This window comes from Pristiophorus japonicus, chromosome 7 (assembly GCF_044704955.1).
Source record: "Pristiophorus japonicus isolate sPriJap1 chromosome 7, sPriJap1.hap1, whole genome shotgun sequence".
Lineage (NCBI taxonomy): Eukaryota > Metazoa > Chordata > Chondrichthyes > Pristiophoridae > Pristiophorus > Pristiophorus japonicus.
Genome location: NC_091983.1, coordinates 122,255,407 through 122,281,967, shown reverse-complemented (window position 1 = coordinate 122,281,967; position 26,561 = coordinate 122,255,407). Strand labels below are relative to the sequence as shown.

Below are 26,561 nucleotides of genomic sequence, written 5' to 3'. Positions count from 1 at the left end.
GTTACTGGTTGCCAACCAGAGAATGAACCATTTATCCTGACTCTCTGTTTTCTGTTAGTTAGCCAATCCTCTATCCATGCTAATATATTATTCCCAACCCTGTGAACTTTTATCTTGTGCAGTAACCTTTTATGTGGCACCTTGTCAAATGCCTCCTGTAAGACCAAATGCAACACATCCACTGGTTCCCCTTTATCCACCCTGTTTATTACAAAGAATTCCAGCAAATTTGTCAAACATGACTTCCCCTTCATAAATCCATGCTGACGCTGCCTGACCGAATTTTGCTTATCCAAATGTCCTGCTACTGCTTCTTTAATAATGGACTCCAACATTTTCCCAATTTTCCCAACCACAGATGTGAGGCTAACTGGTCTATAGTTTCCTGCTTTTTATCTGCTTCCTTTTTTAAATAGGGGCATTACATTTGCAGTTTTCCAATCTGCTGGGACCTCCCCAGAATCTAGGGAATTTTGGTAAATTACAACCAATGTATCCACTATCCCTGCCACTACTTCTCTTTAGACCCTAGGATGCAAGCCATCAGGTCCAGGGGATTTATCTGCCTTTAGTCCCATTATCTTACTGAGTCCCACCTTCTTAGTAATTATGATTGTGTTCATCATACAGCACAGAAGGAGGCCATTCGGTCAGTCATGCCTCTTTGATCGAGCTATCCAATGAGTCCCATTCTCAAGTTCATTCCCCATAGCCCTGTAAATGTTTTCAAGTATTTATTCAATTCCCTTTTGAAACTTATTATTGAATCTGCTTCCACCACCCTATCATTGAGTGCATTCCAGATCACAACAACTCGCTGTGTAATTTTCTTTTTTTCATGTTGCTTCTGGTTCTTTTGCCAATCTCGTTAAATCAGTGTCCTCTGGATACTGACCCTTCTGCCACTGGAAACAGTTTCTCCTTATTTACTCTATCAAAAACATTCATGAATTTGAAAACCTCTGTCAAATCTCCCCTTAACCTCCTCTTTTGTAAATGAATAATCCCATGTTTCTCCAGTCTATCCACATAACTGAAGACCTTCAACCTGAGTACAATTCCAGTAGTTCTCCTTTGCACACTCTCTAAACCTTTGACATTTTTCCTAAAGCATGGTGCCCAGAATTGAACACAATGCTCTAATTGAGACCTAACAAGTGTTTTACAAAGATTTAGCATAACATCTTTGCTTTTGTACTCTATGGCCTGGATTATGTAGGTGGGTGGGATGGGGGGCGGATGGCGTTTCGGATGGGAAATCCGGATATCCGTGTTTCCCCACATGCTGTTGACTTGTAGTGTGTGTCTTTTGTACTTGACAGGTTCCCCAACCAGAAGTCAGCCTGATTGATGGGGAAGACCCCGGGGCAGGCCGCAGGAGCAGGTAGGTCTGGTTACTCAACCTCGGGAGAGGGTGGGGGAACCTGATGTGGGGACAGAGCTTGGGTGGGCCAGTGGTAGCACTCTTGCTCCTCCTGGCCCAAAAGCAGTGCTATAAAGGTGCTTACCTTCTCCCTGAAGCTGTCCTCGTCTGCTATCAACTGTCGGGTTTCCCGAGATCTGGGAAACCTGGCTGGCCACTGTTTAACCTACAAAGCTGGTTAAATCAGAGGCTGCCAGCCTCATTAAAGTATCTAAATTGCCAACTTGCCTCCTGGGAGACCCTTGTTCCACTTCCGTTAAACCTAGAAGTGGGCAGATTGGGGTCAGGTTTCAGATTTTTAAAATTTTAGCATCTGTCCTGACACCAACCCACCCATTTTTGGGTGTTAAAATTCACCCCATGCCACTATTATAAAGTCAAGGATCCCACATGCTTTTTTAACAGCCGTGTATAGCCAAATCCGCATCATTAATATATATTAAAAAGAACAGTGGCCCTAATACTGACCCCTGGCGAACACCACTGTATGCTTCCGTCCAGTCTGAAAAACAATTATATACCTCTATACTCTGCCTTCTGTCCCTTAGCCAATTTCTTATCCACACTGCCACTCTCCCTTTAATCCCATGGGGTTTAATTTTGCTAACAAGTCTATTATGTGGTACTTTATCAAATGCCTTTTGAAAATACATATACACAGCATGAACTGCACTACCCTCATCAACCCTCTCCGTTATTTCATCAAAGAACTCAATCAAGTTAGTAAAACACAATTTGTCTTAAACAAATCTGTGCTGACTTTTATTTATTAGCTCAGACTTTTCCAAATGCCAATTGATTTTGTCCCAGATTATTGTCTCTAAAGATTTCCCCACCACCAATGTTAGGCTAAACCTAGGGATCTATATCTATATCTAAATCTATAGTCTAAATGTTAGGGATAAACCACCTGTAATGGCTGGGTTTATCCCTCTCCCCATTTTTGAGCAGCAGCATAACATTTGCAATCCTTAAGTCCCCTGGGATCTCCCCATACCTAAGGAGGATTGGAAGATTGTGGCCAGAGTCTCTGTAATTTTGACCCTGACTTCCCTCAGTAACCTGGGATACATCCCATTCAGACTGGGTGACTTTTTTTACTTGAGTACTGCCAATCATTTAAGTACCTCTTCTTTTTCTATGTTTAACCTATCCAATATCGGTACTACCTCCTCCTTTACTGCTTAATTGGCAGCATCTTTTTCTCTAGTGAAGATATATACAAAGTACTTGTTTAGTACCTCAGCCATGCCCTCTGCCTCCACAAGAAGATATCTTATTTGGTGCCTATTCGGCCCTACCCTTCCTTTGATTACCATTTTATGTTTATAAAAGACTTCTGGGGTTCCTTTTATGTTAGTCACTAATCTAGTCTCATACACTCTCTTTGCCACTCTTATTCCCTTTTTTAGATCTCCTCTGTACTTTCTGTATTCAGCTTGGTTTGCCACTGTATTACAAACCAAACATTTCTCATAAGCCTCCTTTCTGTGTTTAATTTTAATCTACAGGGAGCTCGAGCTTTGGATGCCCTTCCTTTCCCTCTCATGAGAATATATTTATTATGCTTCCGAACCAACTCCTCTTTGAAGGCCTCCCATTGTTCAATTACTGTTTGCCGACCAATTCTTGATTCCAATCAAACTGGGCCAGATCCCGTTTCAACACATTGAAATTAGCCTCCTCCAGTTCAGTATTTTTACACTTGATTGTTCTTTGTCCTTGCCCTTTTCCATAACTATTTTAAACCTGATGATATTATGATCACTGTTCCCCAAATGCTCCCCCAATGAAACATACTCCACTTGCCCCAATTCATTACCTCAAATTTCCTACATCTATAGGCTGGAAACACACTGATTCAGAACTTTCTTTTGTACACATTTGAGAAATTCCTCCCCCTTGTGACTGGCCTCCCCAGTTCTACCTTCCATAAACTTGAGGTCATCCAAATCTCTGCTGCCTGTGTCCTAACTTGCACCAAATCTCACTCGCCCATCTTGCCTGTGCTCGCTGACCTACATTGCATCCCAGTTAAGCAACGCTTTGATTTTAAAATTCTCATTCTTGTTTTCAAACCTCACCTTTCCATGGCCGGAAGCTTCCCAGCCCTGTGAGTGCGGGTTTGGAGGCAGGCTCATTGTCAAAATGGCCCTGATTGACAGCGAGTCGAGATACCATTCTGAACCCACCTCCATGTGAGTTTCTCAGCTGTTAGACTTGCTTTCGGATGGCAGACCCCACAGCAAGCGGCGGGTCAGGTAATTAACATCATTAAAAAGTACTTCAATTCTAGTTACGAGGCTTAAAAGTAGGCAATTATAATTTTACCAAACATTTGATGGGTTAGCTGTCCCTCGGGTTTCAGGCCAGGTAAGTGGAGTCGGGTTCTCAGTGACTCCCTATTGTTTTGGCTAGTTGACAGTTGCAGAAGTGGTATAAAAGCTACCATTTCACAGCTGTTCACTTTCCAATGTCAGAAGCTGAAGCCTTCAGGGTTTAGAAGAGACTTTTGAGCTGTATGTACTTTGGAAGTGTTTGCAATGAACTCTCTATTCACTGTCACCTCCTTGGATCAACCTCTCTCACTATTGACAGATTGCTTCAGTCATCTCAACCTCACCTGCCATCTAATCCAGAAGCATCGGTGCCCTTGAAACAATTTCACCTTGGTCCTTGGAATTGCACCACAATCAGCCCAAACACCAACATGACTAAACACATCAGCATCACTACCAACAACACCAACCTTCTCCATAATCACCTGATGCTTCATCAGCAACTGACCGCATTGTTGCCTGGGAGGCCAGTGATGGCCTCACCATACCCTCTTTTCACACTGTATACCCTGACTGCCACATGATGCGCCAGGTTGGCACCACCCCACACCAGCTCCATAAAGCATCCCTGCAATGTTCAACCCATTCCTTTCACACTCATCACCATTGTGGGGGGTACCCTTATGTCTCGCCATTCCCTGCAACTCACTAAGCCACTGTAGCCAACTCCTCCAGATGACATCCCTGCTTGTGCCCTCATGTGCAGTGTGCAACCAGGCTGTGTTGATCTCCTGGGGAGGTCCCTTCCGCCCATAGGAATGGAAGAGAACCTCCCTGCGTGGTATGACTCTCACCATAAACATCTGGAGGGAGTCATGGGAGAGCCTGGCTGTAGCCGTGCACCTTTGTGAAGTGTTTGTCAGTGTTTGCAGTTGCTCAATGCTGCAAAAGACTGACAGATGAACTGTCAAACAAAAAGTTGGGCATGGTCCCTTTAAGGAAACCAGCTGATGATGCATCATCAAATGATGTCATCAGACCCGCTTCCAGTTAATTGGCCGGGAAACCCACAGGGCAGAACTTAACAAGCCCCAGTCACGGAAGATTAAAGGGAGAGGGCGGGCTGCACTTCGGCATGGGTTTCTCACGCTGCACCAATGCTGCCCGCATCAAACGCGCTTCTGTTGGTGAAGTCCCAGCCTCCATCTCTGTAATCTCCTCCAGCTCTACAATCCCCCGAGACAGCTGTGCTCCGCCAATTCTGGCCTCTTGAGCATCCCCAATTTTAGTCACTCCACCATTGGTGGCTGTGCCTTCAGCTGCCTAGGTGCTAAGCTCTGGAATTCCCTCCCCAATCCTAAATGGTGTCAAATTTTGTTTGATAACGCTCCTGTGAAGTGCCTTGGGAGGATGTTTTACTACATTAATGGTGCTATATAAATGCAAATTGTTGTTGGTTACACTGTTACTATCCCAGTCTATATTAGAGTAATTGAAGTCTCCCATTATCACTACATTATAGTTCTTGCATCTTTCTGTAATTTGCCTGCAAATTTGCTCCTCTATCTGCTTCCCACTATCTGGTGGCCTATGGTATACACCCAGTAGATCAATAGCTCTTCCATTGTTCCTTAATTCTAACTGAAGAGATATTGTTGCCCATTTCCAAAATAAGAATGGCTATTTTCTGAATAATTTGATAATATCTTCTCAATTCGTATCTATTGTATTTGATGTTATTTGAAATACCATGAAGCTGTTGGATTGTCATAAAAACCCACTGGTTCACTAACGACCTTTAGGGAAGAAAATCTGCCATCTATACCAGGTCTGGCCTATTTGTGACTCCAGTCCCACACCAATGTGGCTGATACTTAACTGCCTTCTGGCAAGACATTCAGTTATATCAAAGCGCTACAAACCACATGGAGTGCAGTGGTTCAAGAAGATGGCTGACCACCACCTTCTCAGCAATTGGGGATGGGCAATAGATGTCAGCTTTCCCAGTGTCTCCCGCATCAGGACAATGAACAAAAACATTTATAACAATGAACACAGTTTAGGCATTCAAATAGATACTTAGTGGCCATTTGACTAGAATTATTCTGTACTTAAATTACCATTGATGGCATAAACTTAAATAGCATGACTCAGGATATGAAATGCAGTCTTGTTCTGACATCTATGACAGTACAGATGCAGTTTAGTGTGGAGTTTTGTATTGCCTAAATAACACCACTGTGAAATGCTCAAATTCCACTTAAGATAAATACAATGTTCAAACAGAATAATTTCCATTAAAGCACTGTAAAATGTAATTGTTAAGTTAAATTACTTCTCAAGATACTTTTGTTTTTGGATGATTAATTTGATCCCAAATTTCTTGTCCTTTCCACAATTTTGACAATCGATTAATTAAATCATAATTGGAATCAAATGACCGCAAATCCAGTTATATTTTGTTAAAATTACAGACAAAAAAAAGTTATTTCTTTCTTTGCTAATGTGTAGGATAATGAAAATATTAACATATCTTGAGCTGGATATCTTCCAGTGGTATTCAGGAATGGTGTTACTGTCAGGATTATCTGGAAAATTGTTGCAAATCTATGGTATTGGCAGATGTGCAGTTTTCTCCTATCTCAAAGAGATATCTGAAATATATTTTATTCATCTACCCATCTATTGAAAATTGAATTTAAAAAAAAATCAAAATATAACTCCTAACCGGGACCCTGAGGCCAATTGTAGCAAACATTCTATCATCCCTGCTGAAATCAGTGAACTCAGCAGAGACCAGAATTTGAACCTACAATCTTTCTGGTCCGCATGACTCGGTCACACACTTGTAAAATTCATCGTGGCATTGGGAGATCTAAAATGAAACTTCAAAGAGTATTTTAGAGAAGTGAGAGTTTCAAGTGAATTGGAGGTCATCGATACTTAAAGTGACAAAGAAGTTAAACAGCTGTGGAATGCGTGATGGTAAAGTTCCACTATGGGCAGTGTGCAATGTAACAGTGTTATGCTACTGATAGAAATAAACGTCACTTACTTGGTGGCTTCACTGCTTTGGCAGTTTTCTCTGTAAATGAAAATGCTGCATTGTTACTTTATCCACAAGTTTCACAGTACTGTAAACCTATTCACAGTCACCTGTAGAGGCATCTTGCATATGAAAAATCGCATTAATTTTCATGATTAACATATATACAATCTAGACCTGACATGAGCAGCCTACCTGTAAAGCAAAAGCTGTTCTCATATTATTATTTGATAAATGCCTAATTTTAACAATGCTTTACTTGGGGGGAAAATAGTTAAAAGTAATTTATAAATATAGCAGTTGAATAAGTATTCAGTATCAGATCTAGAAAATAGGTGCAGGAGTAGGCCATTCGGCCCTTCGAGTGAATGAAAATATGATATAATGCAATAAACAAGTTCACCTTTTATGCCACATATATTTTTTTGTTTGCATACAGTATTACATTACAGTAATAGATACTGTGGTAATCTATATTATATATCTTGAAGGAATACATCTAGCATAGACAACAAAATCACAAATTGAATCTATTAACTGCATTTTCATTTCATGCACTTACATATTCGCTTTTGTAGTCTAGTAGAATTTAGATTTGAGATTGTCTTGTATTACTCAATGTTTCAATGGTTAAGAAGAGGTCAGTTGGCAAAATGGGCATTTTTCAGCATGAGAGTTATTCATCACTTTCATTAAAATCTGCAATAAGCAAAGCAGAACTGAACTCTAACACCTTAATCAAAGTTACTTTGTGCACATCGTGGCAAGAGTCCTTCTGATTGACAAATAAATGGTTGTCTGTCATTTATTTGCAGAATTTCCCTATAAATATATGAAATGGCAAAGTTATTTTGCAGCATGCCAAGGTGTATCATTTAATATTTAGAATTTATAGCAGCAGCACTAATTTACAGTGATATGCATTATTTATTTATTCTCAGGATGTGGTTGGTGCCGGCAAGGCTGCATTTAATGCCCATCGCTAGAACGCCCTGAGAAGGCCAGACTGGGTATTGTGGAAAATTTCCTGCCCTGAAGGCCATTAGTGGACTAGTTGAATTTTAAATGATATTCTGGCAGCTTATTGGTCATTGGTTTCTGGCACAGGGCCACACATCACTAGATTAATTTAATTTAAATTCAAAACCTTCAATTATGGGATGGAACCCACATATTTTGGGTTGCTAGTCCAATACAGGTATGATGATAGAAAAATACTAAGAACTGATCATTATTATTATTGAAGTCCGTGTCAAACTAAATTTTGCGCTGACATATAAATTACCAAATAATTAGTAACATATATGTGTGTAACCAATAATATGTCCCTTTGTACTTATGCTACTAGATAAGGTCGTGAGTTCAGATCCCACCATGACAAGTTAAACTGAATACAATAAATTTGGGAATTTATGAGATAGCATGTCAAAAATAGGCCAGTAAAATCGCCGGATTGCCATAAAAACACAATTGGTTCACTACCTTTCTTCAGGGAAGGAACTGGCCTACACGTGACCGCAGTTCCACACTATGTGGTTGATTCTTAATGCCCTTAGGACAACTAGGAGTGGGTAATAAATACTGCCTCACCAGTGTTGCACACATCCCAATAAATAAAACATTGAAAATGGACAACAATCCAGAGAATGAGAAGCAAGTAAAATAAAGGCTGAACAGTTGGTTACATTGCTCCCGAATGGAGATCCTGACCATTATATTAAGACACAGTCCAAATAAGAGAACATTCCTGCACCTCTTATTGACAAATTACACAGAATCAGCATTACAATGAGGTATTCATAAGTACTGAAATTGAATTTTTTTCAGTGTAACTATTTGTACAGTGAATTTTTTTTGACAGACTCTCTTGCCCCTGACTCTCTTCGCTCGCTCAGGTACTGGCACCAACTCTCTCCCCCCCGACTCTCTCTCCCCCTGACTCTCTCCCCTCCCGACTCTCCCCCCAACTCTCTCCCCCGACTCTCTCCCCCGACTCTCTGCCCCCCCGACTCTCTGCCCCCCCGACTCGCTCCCCCCCTGATTGTCTCCCCCAACTCTCTTTCCTCCTAACTCTCTTCCCCCCCGACTCTCTCCCCCCAATTCTCTCTCCTCCGCTCCGACCCCTCACCCCTCTTGGGGAGGCCGAGAGCAGCGGTGGGCAGCCGAGAGCGGTGGCCGGGAGGGCCAAGAAGTGGTGGGGGCTGAGAGGGGGTGGAAGAGAGAGAGAGAGACTGGGAGAGAGAGAGAGAGACTGGGGGAAAGAGAGAGACTGGGAGAGAGGAAAAGAGAAATACGGGGGGAGAGAGAAACTGGGAGAGAGGAAGAGAGAGAAGCTGGGGGAGAGAGAGAGACTGGGAGAGAGAAGCTGGGGGAGAGAGAGAGAGAGAGAGAAACTGGGGCGGGAGAGACACGGGTGGAGGGAGAGAGGCTGGGCGAGAGAGAGAGAGGCTGGGTGGAGAGTGAGAGAGACTGGGGGAGAGAGAAACTGGGAGAGAGAGGCTGGGGGAGAGAAAGAGAATATGGGGGAGAGACACAGGTTGGGGGGGGGATTGGAGGGGAGAGTGGGAACTCAGGGAAGACAGATCACATTCTTCCAACACCCTACAAAGGATATCTTTGGAGTGAAAGATATCCAGAAATCACAACACTGTCACTATTCACTTCATACCCATTAAACCTGTTAACAATCTGTACACAATGCCCCATCTATGGTGGGGTGAGGGAGGGGGGGAAGGATGCACTTGTACAGGGCTAAGGCACTTCAGCTGGGGGAGGCATGCACTTTGGCTGGGGGAGGCATGTACTTGGACTGGTGTAAGGCACTTTGGCTGGCCCTTGCTGTCTTCTGGGGAGCTCTGTCCTCTGTCGCTTCAAGGAGTAAAAGTGGATCGAGTTACAATTTCTAAAGTCAGTGAGACCTTGGGATGGGTGGTTCCAGTGACACATTTCTGTGAAACTTCAGGGTGTGGCTTATCCTCCAAGGAGACCAATCATAGACAAAGGCTGAAGCACGGTGGCCATTTTTGCAGTACAAATAAGCTCATCCTATATTTTTGTACTGTTCTTTCTAATTTTCCCATGTCTTTTACTGAAAGCAGTGACTCTTGTTCTGGACATTCTTCCATGGCCACCTTCAAGCTGGGCCATTGGATAGTGACCAGGAGCTGATTTTATCTCACTAGCTCAGTTGTGCTCAGGATAATTGTAGCAGCAATATAACTGCAATTGGTTTTGGATGACTCAACACAAACTAAGTATCAAATCTGGGATCTTTCTAGCCTGTTTGATTGAGTACATTTGCTCAGTGAACCACTGGAGAAACATTAATGGAATTTTCTACTTATCCTATGAAGTCTTTGATATGATTTATAAGAGAAATAACTCTAATCATGTCAAACTTTAAAGAATGAGCCTTGTGTCAAAAATCCTGTAGATGGGACATCATGACAACATGCTCTACAAACTACTCCTGTTCCTATGTGAAATCACTGAAGCAGTAGCCAGATTTTCAAACACAACATTTCTTTTTAACGGGTGTGATGTGTCATTGTGGAGTAAACACCCATGGATTGAAGCACAATTTGCAGAGAGCATGTGAACTTAATCCGAACTGCAGCAGAAAAAAAAAGAAACGTTTCACAATGATGATTACTACAAGACTCTACTTTTATAATTATAAAAAGAATGAGCTTAATCTACAATGGGGGTTTGGCTTTGCATTCATTAAGGTAGATTTTCTGAGTCCTCACACGTACCCATTGGCAATGATTTTGTGATGCATTTTCATAATCTATAAAGTACCTCTTGGCATGTGAGCACATACAATATCTAACTCTCTCTGAACCCTACAGATAATCTGAAGAGATTGAATTAAGTTGTCAAAAGATGTTTCTGCTTTTTACTTGTAGTGACGTTTTGTAGACAAACGAGTATCTGTGAACTGTTAAACATTCTGATCCAGAAACTCGATCACACCCAAAAGTAAGTGTCTGGATGCCTGTTCACATAGGCACAAGGACAACGTGAAGTTCATGGAAGCAGCTCATTCACTGATGCCACTTAGAGGGAGCCAGCACCTCTTAAAGGGGAGGTGCACTGTGGCTGCAGACAGCAGGGAAACTTCACAAATGGAAAAATGGCTGCAAGAAGTCCAAAGAGGGCACACAGGTTCTCTTTTGTAATGTTAGACATCCTGGTTTAGGTGGAGGACAGGAGAAAGGTGATTCTGATCCCCTTCAGGGGTAAAAAAACTTTCTAGGGAACAGCTCCGTCGCCAGTGGGACGAGGTCACTTTGGAGGTCTATGCGAGGAACTTAGCTCCCAGGATACGACTGCAATGCCGAAGGTTGAATGGCCTTACGGAGTTGCTAGGGCAAATATCTTACCTCTCACTTCAATTGCTCTCTCTGTACACCTATACCACCTGCAGTCTCACTACTCACAATACTCCCTTCCTCTGCTTCCCTTCACCTTTCTACAATAACTGCAGCACATTCTACTCCACATCTTTCTCCTCCTGCCCATCCTGTACTTCCTACTTTCACCACTATTGCAACCCTCACTTCCTCACAGCTCACATCTTGCACACATCTGCACTATTCGATTCAATTTTACATCTCCAACAGGAGAAAAGATGAACCGGAGGTGAAGCACTTCTCTAGACAATGAGGGAAAGCTGGGTAGGATTTATTCTGAGTCATTGTTCCACACTTACTCGTGACCAGTTATGATGGAGCATTGACAGAGGGCTAGTGAAAAATCAGCTGCTGCTCCTTTCGGTTGAGTAATGATGTCCTCAAGGTCATCTTAAAAGGAGAGAAAAGTGCAATACATGTGTGAGTGCGCGTGTGGGATGCGGGGGAGGGGGGGTGGTAAATGCTATTTATGTCTGGTCATGAAGCCAAACACTTTTCTGGAATAAAGATCATTCACAACTGGGATGTCCAATCTTCAGCCAAAATCTGGTGCACCCCTGTGCTTTCATCCAGCCTGCTTCCCTGTTCAAAAACATTGCTTTCCTCCCTTTGGGTTGGATTCCTTCCACTGCCCAGTACAGAGGCATATAAGAAGAGTTTATTATTCTGCAATGCACCAAACTCCTAATGCTGTTTTCCTCCATTTATTTGATCCCACATGACACTGCACTCAGTAGAACACCAGTTAGGAATACAAAGAGCCATTTTTCTGTGCTTGCATTCAGCATATTGATCTCAGTTTCAATCTGAGCATTTTAACTCGTCAACGTTTGACGCTATTGAAGCCACTGCCAGTGGATGCATCTTAATGGTGTAATATTATTGATATCTTAGCATCAAGTGCACTAAAACTGTTCCACAGGTTTAATGGGCCAGAAGTGAAATAGATGAATTTAGTGGCAACTCACAAAACCTGCGAAAAAGTAAATCACCACAGCTGTAGGAACAAAGTGGATCAGGTCATTTATATTGACCAATGCGGGTGTCAGCAAGAGAGCCACATAGTGGCTTCATTCCTTCAACAGAAAAAACCCTAAATGAGTGAGATAAGTACAATTAATGAAATAACTTTGCCTCAAAAAAATATGATAACAGAAACAACTGATCTGCAGTTGGGAAATACAACAAGCAGCACTGCCGACTCTCTTAGCAGGAGTGCACATGGCCGGCATACACCTCTCGTTTCCAGCACTGCTGCTCTGCCCTTCTGATTGGAATCTGCCTGATAGTACGAGTCATGACTGAAGGGGGAGCAGCACTGTTAGAAGTGAGAGGCACACCACGTGCACTCCCACTGAGCTTAACAGCACCGTCTGCAGATTCCCACCAGCAAATCAGTTCTTTGACCGCTGATTTTTCAGAAGGCATTTCATTAATTGGATTATGTGGCTTTGAGCTGGGAGTGGGAGAGATGGATGCCATCACGGCTTTGTGAATGTCTATTGAAGTCAAAACAGTCATTGTAGCTCAGGTCGGCCTGCTAAGTCTGAGCTTCCTAATGCCCGTGCCCTTCTCTCTCCCCAATGAACTGTGCTTCCCAAAGCAGGCCACCAACCAAGAGCTTTTCAGGTTCTCTCCCTGACCAGTATGTTGCAGCATCTCTTCCCACCAAGCTTAAGATACATGGCCTACCCATTTCCTCACCTCTCTCTCCTCATCAGAGGTAAGAACATAAGAACATAAGAATTAAGAGCAAGAGTAGGCCAAACAGCCCTTTGAGACTGATCTGCCATCCAATAAGATCATGGCTAATCTTCGACCTCAACTCTACTTTCCCATCTGTGCCCCATATCCCTTGATTCTCCATGAGTCCAGAAATCTATCGATCTCAGCCTTGAATATACTCAGTGACTCAGCATCCATAGCCCTCTGGAGTAGAGAATTCCAAAGATTCACAACCCTCTGAGTAAAGAAATTCCTCCTCATCTCAGTTGTAAATGGACAACCCTTTATCCTGAGATTATACCCCCCTAATTCTAAACTCTCCAGCCAGGGGGAACAACCTCTCAGCATCTACCCTGTCAATCCCCCTCAGAATCTTATGTTTCAATGAGATTGTTATGTATTTAACCCTTTGTAACTTGCATTACACCTGACCACCAGAGGGCCCACTTGTTGGAGTCCCAAGGGATCCCAGCACCGTTTGGGAGCACAGTATATAAGCAGGTCATCCACGAGGAACCTTAATAAAGGAGCTAAGGTCATATTTGCTTATTACACACAGTACTCAGTCTCACCATTTATTATGAGCATAACAATTGGCGACGAGGTAATGAACAACCGCGCAAAAATGCAAAGAACAGTCGGCATCCTTGAAAAGTTCTCAGTAGGGGACGATTGGGACGCCTTCATGGAGCGACTCGACCAATACTTTGTGGCCAACAAACTGGAAGGGGACGAGAAATGCTCAGAGACTTTTTTGTACTGGGCAGCGGACATGAGATAATCCTTCACAAATTGTTGACTGTAGAAACTCCGAATCTGAGTAAAGCCATAACGATAGCCTAGGCATTTATGTTCACCAGCGACAACACCAAGCAGATTTCGCAGAACAAAGAAATTTCAGCCAGTACTGTGCATAAAGTAACATCGGTTTTGAGCAGAAATGTACATGGCAGAATGTACACACCTGTTGCTGTGGCCCAACCTCAATTGACCCAGAGGCCGCCATCATCTGTTAATGCAAAGCGGTTAATAACCTGTTGGCACTGCGGAGGTGATCATCGGCCCCATCAATAGTTTGTGGCCAACGAGCTGGACTGGATGAGAACGCCACCAAACGAAGGGCGATCCTCCTAACTGTCTGTGGGGCAACAACCTATGGCCTCATGAAGAATCTCCTGGCCCCGGCTTTAAGCACTATGCGTGCATTGGTTGCAGAACAATGGGACACCTCCAATGAATGTGCAGGTGAGCTGCAAACCCTGCAAACCACCACGTTGCAGAGGAAGATCGATCCACCGTGGATCTGATTGAGTTGGAAACTCGTACGGAAGAGGCAGGGGTGTACGGGATACACACGTTCACGATGAAATGCCCACCAATAATGTTGAAAGTTGAACTGAATGGCATTCCAGTATCTATGGAGCTGGACACGGGGGCAAGTCAGTCCATAATGAGTAAAAAGGCCTTCGACAGGCTGTGAGGAAAGAAGGCACACAGGACCAAGCTCAGCCCTATTCACACGAAACTAAGGACTTACACCAAGGAACTAATCCCTGTAATTGGCAGTGCAGAAGTCAAAGTCTCCGATGATGGAGCAGTACACAAACTCCCGCTGTGGATTATGCCAGGGGATGGCCCCACATTGTTTGGCAGAAGCTGGCTGGGGAAAATCCGCTGGAACTGGGACAACATCCGAGCGCTTTCGTCCGTTGACGGCGCCTCATGTATCCAGGTTCTAAGCAAGTTCCCATTGTTATTCAAGCCAGGCATTGGAAACTTCTCGGGGGTGAAAGTGCAGATCCATTTGGTTCCCGGTACGCGACCCATCCACCACAATGCGTGAAAAAGTGGAAATTGAGCTGAACAGGTTGCAACGTGAAGGCATCATCGCGCCAGTGGAATTCAACGACTGGGCCAGTCCGATTATCTCGGTACTCAAGGAGGACGGTACGGTTAGAATTTGCGGGAAATATAAAGTAACAATTAACCGGTTTTCGCTGCAGGACCAGTACCCGCTACCCAAGGCAGACGACCTATTTGCGACCCTGGCTGGAGGGAAGACGTTCACCAAGCTGGACCTGACCTCGGCCTACATGACACAGGAGCTGGAGGAGTCTTCGAAAGGCCCCACTTGCATCAACACGCACAAAAGGTCTATTTATCCACAATTGGTGCCTGTTCGGGATTCGGTCAGCCGCAGCGATCTTCCAGTGGAACATGGAGAGCCTGCTAAAATTGGTTCCTTGCACAGTGGTCTTCCAGGACAACATATTGGTTACAGGTCGGGACACCATGGAGCACTTGAAGAATCTGGAGGAGGTTCTTAGTCGGTTGGATTGCGCGGGATCCTGCAAATCCCCTGGGAGGACAGGCACACCAACATCAGTGTCCTCGACCAGGCTAACATCCCCAGCATTGAAGCACTGACCACACTCGATCTTCGCTGGGCAGGCCACATAGTTTGCATGCCAGATACGAGACTCCCTAAGCAAATGCTTTATGCGGAGCTCTTCATGGTAAACGAGCCAAACGAGGACAGTGGAAACGTTATAAGGACAACCTCAGAGCCTCCCTGGTAAAGTGCGACATCACCATTGACACCTGGGAGACCCTGGCCGAAGACTGCCTGAGATGGAGAAAGTACATCCGGGAGGGCGTTGAGCTCTTCGAGTCTCAATGCAAAGTGCGTGAAGAGGCCAAGCGCAGGCAGCGGAAGGAGCGCGCGGCAAACCGACCCCTTCCCTCGACGAATATCTATCCCATCTGTAACAGGGTCTGTGGCTCTCCTATCGGACTGTTCAGCCATCAAAGAACTCACTTTGGGAGTGGAAGCAAGTCCTCCTCGATTCCGAGGGACTGCCTATGATGATGATGATGATGATGGGATCGCGTGGGGCTCAGGTTGAAACGCTCGAAGTGTGTTTTCCTGGCACAGGACGTCGAATTCTTACGAAGGAGAATCGCAGCAGACGGCATCAGACCCACTGACGCCAAGACGGAGGCCATCAAGAAAGCGCTGCAATCACAGAAAGTGATGGAGCTGAGGTCGTTCCTGGGACTCCTTAACTATTTCGGTAATTTCCTACCTGGGTTAAGCACCCTGCTAGAACCCCTACATGCGCTACTGCGTAAGGGAGACGACTGGGTACAGGGGAATTCACAAGAGGCTGCCTTTAAGAAAGCCAGAAATTTATTGTGTTCTAACAAAATGCTTGTCCTGTATAATCCATGTAAACGATTAGTGCTAGCTTGTGATGCGCCGTCATACGAGGTCGGGTGTGTGTTACAACAGGCTAACGATTCGGGGATTTTACAACCGGTTGCATATGCATCCAGGAGTTTGTCCAAGGCCAAAATAGCCTGTAGCATGGTTGAAAAAGAGGCTCTGGCGTGCGTTTACGGGGTAAAAAAAATGCACCAGTACTTATTTGGCCTCAAATTTGTGCTTGAAACTGACCACAAGCCGCTCATATCGCTGTTCTCTGAGAGCAAAGGGATTAATACCAATGCCTCTGCCCCCATCCAAAGATGGGCGCTCACGCTGTTGGCATACAACTATGTAATCTGCCACAGGCCGGGCACAGAGAACTGCGCTGATGCTCTCAGTCAGCTACCATTATTGCCCACCACCGGGGTGGAAATGACACAGCCAGTGGACTTGCTCATAGTCATGGAGGAATTTGAGAATGGGAAGCCCCCATTACAGCCTGCCAGATCAGGACCTGGACCAGCCAGAATCCTTTACTGCCCTTGGTAAAAAACTGTGTCCTCCATGGGAGCTGGTCCAGTGTCCCAGTGGTGATGCAGGAAGCAATTAAGCCATTCCACAGACGCAAAGACGAGTTGTCCCTGCAGTCTTTTGTGGGGCAATCGCATGGTCTTGCCCAAGAAAGGCAGAGACACATTTATTTGTGAACTGCACAGCACCCACCCTGGCATTGTAATGATGAAAGCCATAGCCAGGTCTCACATGTGGTGGCCCGGCATCGACTCAGATTTAAAGTCATGCGTGCGCCAGTATCCAGAGAGACACCACTAAGTTTATGATCGTGGCCATCTAAACCGTGGTCGAGGATCCATGTAGACTATGTGGGCCCATTCTGAGGCAAAATGTTTTTGGTTATTGTGGACGCTTACTCAAAATGGATTGAATGTACAATAATGCACATCCACAGCCACCATTGAAAGCCTAAGAGCCATATTTGCCATGCACGGCTTGCCTGATGTCCTCGGCAGCAATAATGGGCTGTGTTTCACCAGTGCTGAATTCAAGGAATTCATGACTCGCAATGGGATCAAGCATGTCACATCTGCTCCGATCAACCCCCTATCCAACGGCCAGGCCGAACGGGCAGTTCAGACCATCAAGCAAAGCTTGAAACGTGTGTCAGAAGGCTCCCTGCAGACCCGGCTGTCCCAAGCACTGCTCAGCTACCGCACCAGACCCCACCCACTCACCAGGATTCCCCCAGCTGAGCTGCTCATGAAAAGAGTGCTTAAAACAAGGCTCTCTCTTGTCCACCCTGATCTCTATGATCACGTGGAGGGCAAGCGGCATCAACAAAGTATGAACCATGACCGCGCAAATTTGTCACGCAATATTGAGATCAATGATCCTATGTTTGTGCTCAATTATGGACATGGTCCCAAATGGCTCACAGCCAAAGAGGGGAGTAGGGTGTTTCAGGTCAAACTGACCAATGGATAAACGCACAGAAAACATTTGGACCAAATCAAATTGCGGTTCACCAACAGCTGCGAACAACTCGAAGAGGACACCACCAACTTTGACCTTCCAACACACACACACAAGTGGCAACTGACATCATAGTTGACCACGAAACCGAACTCATCATCTCCAGCAGCCCGGCAAGGCCAGCTGGCCAACAGCCCAGTGAAGAACTGACCAACCCACCCACACCAGCATTTGTACCGAGATGATCGACAAGGGAGCGCAAAGCCCCAGATCGTCTCACCTTGTAAATAAGTGTACTGTTGACTTCATTGGGGAGTGATGTTATGTATTTAACTCTTTGTAACTTGCATTACACCTGACCACCAGAGGGCCCACTTGTTGGAGTCCCAAGGGATCCCAGCATCCCTTGGGAGCACAGTATATAAGCAGGCCACCCACGAGGTACCTGCACTCTGGAACCTTAATAAAGGAGCTAAGGTCACACTTGCTCATTACACACAGTACTCAGTCTCACCATTTATTATGAGCATAAGAGATCACCTCACATTCTTCTAAACTCCGGAGAGTATGGACCCAATCTACTCAATCTCTCCTCATAGGACAACCCTCTCATCTCAGGGATTCCTCTCATGAACCTTTGTTGCACCACCTCTGACGGCATGTATGTCCTTTCTCAGATAAGGAGACGAAAACTGTGCACAGTGCTCCTGGTGTGGTCTCACCAAAGCCTTTACAATTGTAGCAGGACTTCCTTACTTTTGTACTCCAACCCCCTTGCAATAAAGGCCAACGTGCCATTTGCCTTCCTAATTGCTTGCTGTACCTGCATGCTAACTTTCTGTGTTCCTGTATGAGGACACCTAAATCTCTCTGAAAACCAACATTTAATAGTTTCTCACCATTTAAAAAATATTATTTTTTTCTATTTTTACTTGCAAAGTGAATACCCTCACCTTTCCTCATATTAAAATCCATCTGCCACCTTATTGCCCACTCGCTTAACCTGTCTATATCCCTTTGCAGGCTATTATCCTCCTCACAGCTTACTTTCCCACCTAGCTTTGCACCGTCATCAAACTTGGATACACTGAACTCAGACATTCATCTAAATCATTAATATAGATTGTAAATAGCTGAGGCCCAAGCACTGATCCTTGTGGCACCCCACTAGTTACAGCCTGCCAAAAGGAAAATGACCCGTTTATCCCCACTCTTGTTTTCTGTCTGTTAACCAATCCTCTATTCATGTTAATATTATCCCCACCCCATGAACCCTTATCTTGCATAGCAACCTTTTACGTGGCACCTTATCGAATGTCTTTTGGTAATCCAAATATACTACATCCGTTGGTTCTCCTCTATCTACCCTGTTATTTACATCCTCAAAAAAACTCTAATAAATTTGTTAAACACAATTTCCCTTTCATAAAACCATGTTAACTCTGCCTAATCATCTGATGATTTTCTAAGTGCCCTGTTACCACTTCCTTAATAATGGATTCAGCATTTTCCTGACAACTCATGTCAGGCTAACTGGCCTGTAGTTCCCTGTTTTCTCTCTCTCTCCTTTCTTGAATAGCGGGGTTATATTTGCTATCTTCCAATCCGCTGGGAACGTTCCAAAATCTAGGGAATTTTGGAAGATCACATCCACTATCTCTGCAGCATCCTCTTTTAGCACTCTAGAATGTAAGCCATCAGATCCAGGAGATTTGTCAGCTTTTCTCTCATTAGTTTTCAAAGTACTTTTTTTCTAATGATATGAATTACTTTAAGGCCGGAATTTTCCAGGGTGGTAGTGGGAGCGATCAGTGGTGGGTTGGGTGGGAAAGTTGTTATTTTTGACAGCGTGTCAGGAACAGTGGGTTGGAGCCATGGAGAGCGCCTGCACCGGACCTGCCGAGAAAAGAAAATTCCGGCCAATGTTCCTCACTCTTATTAGCCCCAATATTTTTGGTATGAAAGAGAAGTAATGAAGGAGAAGAGAAGGGAAAGTGAAAAGAAATAAGAATAAAATGTTTTAAAAAGGTAGAAAACTGAATTGAAGCATTGCAAAACAGAAATGAGAGAGGAGAAAGAAAAAGAAAAATAAAGAAGAGAAATGTAGCAAAATAAAGTTTGACTTCTCACGATTATTACTATGGTTTTTGTGACATGACCTTTTTATTTTAATAATTGCATAAAAATAAATACATTTCTGGACATAAAAGTATGCCGGCCATTACCTGCATGAATGAGGTCATATGAAGGAGGGCCAGAGCTTCTGGGCAATTGAAGGACTAAAAGCAGCAGATATCTCAACAGCTTAGTGAAGAGAGATTAAGCAGTGATCACGGCAAGTTTACAAATAGGACATTTAATAAAGAATATTAGCCAAGCCTGGCTTTATTACATTAGAAATAGATAACAATTGTTTTATGAAACAAAGGCATTTAGAATCAGTTAAACAAGATTTAACTGCTTAACATTTGTTTCATGAGCGAACTGATCTGTTACATATTTTTAAAAAATAACAACAACAACTTGTATTTCTATAGAGTCTTTAACGTAGTGAAACGTCTCAAGGTGTTTCACAGGAGTATTATGCGATATAGGTTTGACACCGAGCCGCATGAGTAGAAATTAGCGCAGGTGATCAAAAGCTTGGTCAAACAGATATGTTTTAAGGAGGAAAAAGAGGTAGAGATGCGGAGAGGTTTAGGCAGGGAGTTCCAGAGCTTGGGGCCGAGGCAACAGTAAGCACAGCCACCAATGGTTGAGCGGTTATAATCAGGGATGCTCAGGAGGGCAGAATTAGAGGGGCACAGACATCGCGAGGGATTGTGGGGCTGGAAGAAATTACAGTGTTAGGGAGGAGCGAGGCCATGGAGGGATTTGAAAATAAGGACGAGAATTTTGAAATCGAGGCATTGCTTAACCAGAAGCCATTGTAGGTCAGCGAGCACAGGGGTGATGGGTCAGCGGGACTTGGTGCGAGTTAGGACATGGGCAGCAGAGGTTTGGATCACCATTAATTTATGCAGGGTAGAATGAGGGAGGCCAGCCAGGAGTGTGTTGGAATAGTCAAGTCTAGAGGTAACAAAGGCATGGATGAGGGCTTCAGCAATGGATGAGCTAAGGCAAGCGCAGAGACGAGCGATGTTACGGAGGTAGAAATAGGCGATCTTTGAGGGAGAGGAGAACAGTACCTGAGAGCAAACCGTTAACAATGTCAGCTAACATGGGACCCAGAAAAGAAAGTTGGGTGGTCAGCAGTTTGGTGGGAATAGGGTCAAGGGAGCAGGAAGTGGGTCCCATGGACAGGTTGAGCTCAGAAAGGTGATGAAGGGAGATCGGAGCGAAACTGGAGAAAGGTGTGAGGTCAGGGCTAGGGCAGGGGGCTTCCTTAGAGGAAGTTTTGGCCCGGTGGGCTAGGGGTAGGAAATGAAGAGGCAGAGACAGCTGAACGGATGGTCTCAATCTTAGAGACAAAGAAGTCCATGAGCTCCTCACACTTATTGTCGGAGTTGAGGGTGGAGACTGGGGTGAAGAGTTTTAAAAGACGGTTACCAGTGGAGAATAGATGCTGGGGTTTATCTTTACATTCTAGAATGATCTGGAATAGTGAGCGATTTTGACAGACGAGAGCAGGACCCAATAGTGCTTTATGTGGTCCAGCCACATCTGGCCGTGAATGGCTAAACCTTTTGTCCGCCATATCTGTTCAAATCTACGTCTCTTGGACTTAAGGGAATGAAGATCAGGGCTGTACTGGTGGAATGGTCAGGGTGAGAGAGAGTAATTGTTTTAACAGGGACTTGGGCATCAAAGGTGGTGGTGAAGGTGTGATTGAGCAGATCGCTAGCTGCAGAGATGTTATGGTGAATGGAGGACCAAAGGGAGTCGATAAGTGCAGTTGTAAGAGAGTCGGGAGAGAGTTTTTCCAGGGACAGACACAGAAGGAGGTAAGGTTTTGGGCGGGAGGGGTGTGGAAGGGGATGTGAGTGGAGAGTGATATAAGGAAGTGGTCAGAGATGGCCTTATCTGTGATTGACACGATGGGAGTAGCGAGGCCACGAGAGATGGCAAGGTCGAGAGGAGGGGGGTGGAAGGGGATGTGAGTGGAGAGTGATATAAGGAAGTGGTCAGAGATGGCCTTATCTGTGATTGACACGATGGGAGTAGCGAGGCCACGAGAGATGGCAAGGTCGAGAGGTTGGCTGTGAATATGGGTTGAGGAGTTTACATGGAGGGAAAGATTAAGGGAGGATAGGAGGTGAGTGAACTCAGAGGAGAGAGAGCTTGGTGAATTTAGATTGAGGTTGAAATCACCGAGGATGAGAAGTCGTTCAGTGCAGAGGCAGAGGGAGGCAAGCAGTGAAGAAATATTGGTAATAAATTTTTTATGGTGCTTGGGTGGGCGGTAGAGAACAAGAATTTTAAATGAGAGGTGAGAGGGGTGGAATAAGGTGAGATGTTCAAAGGAGAAAATGTCAGAGGAGTAGGGGGTCAGACCAAGGTATGATTTGCTGATGAGAGCCACACCGCCACCACAGCGGTCTGAGCGGAGCAAGTAGTGGAAGGTATAGCCAGGTGAGGAGGCTTCATTTAAGGGTAAGGTGTCATCACCCCTCAACCAGGTTTCTGTCAGGGCCATGATGTTGATGCCATCATCCAGGAAGGGAGTTAAGGATTGACTCCGTGTGTTACTTCTACATTCCAAAAAAACAAATGTTGTGGAGTGAATTCTTTTACTCATCTGCTGGATGATGCACAGCCTTGAGCTACATTGCAAAGGAGCTGGAAACTGAAGAGTGCAGAGGCATCAGTTCTGTTTCTCTTTTGAGTGGTTGGCTTATTGCAGCTCACTTTGCATTGCCAACAATATCAAATCATTCAGCAGTGGCAAAGACAAGTACCTTTCTAAATTCTAATGGTCCTATTCTCTGGATGTGGGCATCGCTGGCAAGACCGGCATTTATTCCCCATCCCTCATTGCCATTGGAGGGCCTTATTCTTGAACAGGTGAGGTCTGTTTAATGAGGGTACTCCCACAGTGCTGTTAGGTAAAGATTTCTAGGATTTTGATCCGGTAAAGATGAAGGACTGGTGATTTATGTCCAAGTCACAATGGTATGTGACTTGGAGGGGCACTTGGAGGTGATGATGTGCCGATGCACCTGCTGCACTGCCCTTCCAGGTGGTGGAGGTCGCAGGTTTGGGGGATGCTGCTGAAGGAGCCTTGGTGAGTTGCTGCAATGCTTCCTGTGAATAGTACACACTGAAGCCACGGTACACCAATGATGGAGTTGTTGGATGTTTAAGCTATTGGATAAAGCACTGATCAAGTGGACTTATTTGTCCCTGGACAGTGTTGAGCTTCTTGAGTGTTGTTGCAGTTGTACCCATCTAAACAAGTGGAGAGTATTTCATCACATTCCTGACTTGTGCATTGTAGGTGATGGAGAGGTTTTGGGGAATTGAGCTACTTGCTGCAGAATACCCAGCCTCTGACCTGCTCTCGTAGCCTGGGCATTTATGTGGCTTGTTAGTGGAGTTTCTGGTCAGTGGTGACCCCAGGATGTTGATGGTGTAGGATTTAGTCTTGGTAATGCCATTGAATGTTAAGGTGAGGTGGTTAGACTCTCTCTTGTTAGAGTTAGTTATTGCTTGGCACCTGTGTGGTGCAAATGTTCATGCCACATAGCAGCCCAAATCTGAATGTTGTCCATGTCTTGCTGCAGGCAGGTATGGACAGTTGTATTATCTGCGAATTGCGAATGGAACTGAACACTGTGCATTCATCAAAGAACAGCCCACTTTTGACCTTATGATGATAATGAAGCAGCTGAAGATATTTGGGCCTAGGACACTGCCCTGAGGAACTCTGGAGCGATGTCCTGGGAATGAAATGATTGCCTTCCAACAATCAAAACCATCTGGTGGAAATGATATAGTCCAAGGCATCCAAGAAATGAAAAACAGATTGGAGGTTGGATGTGGTGTTTAATCACAATTTTACTGGACTGAAAGGTGATGTGATTATATGCAGTCCACTTATGATTTGATGCACACAGATTGGTTCATCTCTGATTTTCCAAAGGATTGGACACCTCTGATTGTCTATGTCAGGGGATCTGAAAATAACTTCCCAACTGCAGTAATATAAATGGTTTGAAGTGGTAAATGTAGAGTAAGTGCTTTTCAAATAATCCTGGTCTAATCATACTCATCAATAATGATTTTAAAAGCTACAATTTTCAGTAAAGTCATTGCAAAGGAGCATTCAAACTTGTTAGTAATTCAGAAAGTGCAGTATTGCAGTATGGGATGCTGTTTGGAAAGAGTGGGAATTTCTGGTAAGTATTGATAAGTAAAAAGTTAAATTTAGTTTAACATTTTGATTTAAATCTAGAACTTTAAAACAGAAGTTACCTGCCAGTGGCAGTTAACTGTCAGTCAGCTATAAGTGTTTGTCTTGAATAGGTGTTAATCAAGGAACTAAACTGTAAACTAAATTACTTAAATACACATTTAATTACATTTAATTAAATAGAATAAGGTCATATAGGGATGGCAGTGCAGGTGGTGTGCTACAACTGCAGCATGTGGGAGTTTGTTAATTTAGTTTTATATGTTTTAAAGTTTAATTTGTTTTAATTGCCGGTTTTTTTAGTGTCCCGCCCTCTCCTTGTTATAGGGGGCACTTGTAAATCATGGTTTTAGAGCCCCAAAAAAACCCACAAAAAAAAACAAAACAAAAAAAAAAGGGCCTTGAGAAATGTTTGGAGTGTCCCCCAGATCGGGGGGGGCACATGATTTAATGTTTATGTTTGCCCCCAAAAGAGTTGTGGGAGTTTGTGGAGAGCATTGTGATCCCGGACAACCACATTTACAACAAATGCTTGCATCTTGAGAAACTTCAGCTCAGAGTTGTTGAGCTGGAGTCTGAGGTGCAGACATTGTGGGGCATCAGGGAGGGGGAGAGTTACCTGGACACTTTGATCCAGGAGTCAGTCACACCCCTTGGGCTAGGTAGTGGTGCAGGTCTGGTTACTGATCAGTGACAGGAGAGTGTGACTGCAACTCAGGCAAGTAAGGGGATCCCAGGTGCAGTGCTGGAGGAGCCTCAACATTTGCCATTATCCAAAAGGTGTGACTTTTTGCTGCTAATTGGATGAGGGCAAAGCCTGCAGGATGGATGAGCAGGCTGACAATGGCACCATGGTGCAGGAGACCATTCAAGTGAGTGGAGTAAAAGAGAATGCAGTTGTAGTAGGGGACAGTATAGTCAGAGGGATAGATACTGTTCTCTGCAGCCGCGATCGGGAGTTTTGAAGGTTGTGTTGCCTGCCTCGGTGCCAGGGTTAAAGACATTTCCTCGCAGCTGGAGAGGAAGTTGGAGCGGGAAGGGAAGGATCCCGTTGTCATGGTCCATGTGGGAACCAACAACATAGGTAGAACTAGGAATGAGATTCTGCTGAAAGAATTTGAGGAGTTGGGGTCCAAATTTAAAAGCAGAAACTCAAAGATAATAATCTTTGGATTGTTACCTGAGCCACGCACCAATTAGCATAGGGATAAGCAGATTAGAAAATTAAATGCATGGCTCAAAGAATGGTGTGGGAGGCAGGGGTTTTGCTTCATGGGACACAGACACCAGTATTAGAGAAAGCGGAAGCTGTTTCATTGGGATAGGCTCCACTTGAACTGGGCTGGAACCAGTGCCCCGGCAAATCGAATAACTAGGGCAGTAGACAGGGCTATAAACTAATGAAGTGGGAGTGGGACTATTCAGGAAAGAGTTAATTTAAAAGCAGCAAGAGAAATGTCAAGGCTCTAGAGCAGAGCAGAGTTTTGGGTAAAAATAAGCAGAGTGAGTCAGGAAGGGACAGCGAGAGTAACAAAGGTAATAGGGTATCGGTGACTAAGGTGACATCAGGGAAAATAGAAAAAAGTCAAAACCAAAAACACTATAGCTGAATATACGAAGTATTCACAATAAAATAGATGAATTAATAGCGCAGATAGAAATGAATAGGTTTGATCTAAAAGTCATTACGGAGACGTGGTTGCACAGTGACCAAGGTTGGCAACTAAATATTCCAGGATATATAGCTTTTAGAAGAGATCGGCAAAATGAAAAAAGAGGGTAGCCCTGATAATGAAGGAAAGCATAAAGACAGTAGAAAGAAAGGATCTTAGCTCGGAAAATCAAGAAGTAGAATTAGTTTGGGTGGAGCAAAGAAACAGCAAGTTGCAGAAAATATTGGTGGGAGTTGTTTATAGGCCCCCAAACAGTCGTGGTAATGTAGAGCACAGTATAAATCAGGAAATTAGAGGCACGTGTAACAAGGGTAATACAGTGATCATGGGGGACTTTAATCTATATATAGACTGGGCAAACCAAATTTGTAGTAATAGTGTGGAGGATGAATTAATGGAATGTATACAAGATGGTTTTCTAGATCAGTATGATGAGGAACCAACTGGGGAACAGTCTATTTTAGATCCAGTATTGTGCAATGAGAAAGGGTTGATTAATAACCTTGTAGTAAAAGCACCTTTAGGGAAGAGTGACCATGATATAATAGAATTTTATATTGAGTTTGAAAGCGATTTTAGTTAAATCTGAAACTAGGGTCTTAAATTTAAACAAAGCAAATTACGTAGGTATAAGGGGCGAGTTGGCTAAGGTAGATTGGGAAATGACATTAAAAGATATGATGGTAGAAAAGCAATGGTTAGCATTTAAAGAATGAATACATAATTTACAACAAACATACATGCCTTTTAAGACACAAAAAACCCACAGGAAAAGTGATCCAACCATGGCTAACAAACGAAGTTAAAGATAGTATGAGATCAAAGGAAGAGACTTATAATGTTGCCAAAAAGAGCAGTAGGTCTGGGGATTGGGAGGATTTTAGAATTCAGTAAAAGAGGATCAAGAAATTGATGAAGAAAGGGAAAATAGAATGAGAGTAAATTGGCGAGA

General features: G+C 44.1%; 1 protein-coding gene across 1 annotated transcript in view; it reads right to left on the bottom strand.

Annotated features, from left to right (window-relative positions):
* Positions 1–26,561, bottom strand: part of LOC139266620 (triadin-like) — a 563,562-nt gene that overhangs the window by 52,148 nt on the left and 484,853 nt on the right. The window contains exon 52 of the mRNA XM_070884212.1: positions 6,758–6,787. Coding sequence (XP_070740313.1) covers positions 6,758–6,787 — 30 coding nt within the window. The remainder of the gene's footprint in view (positions 1–6,757; positions 6,788–26,561) is intronic.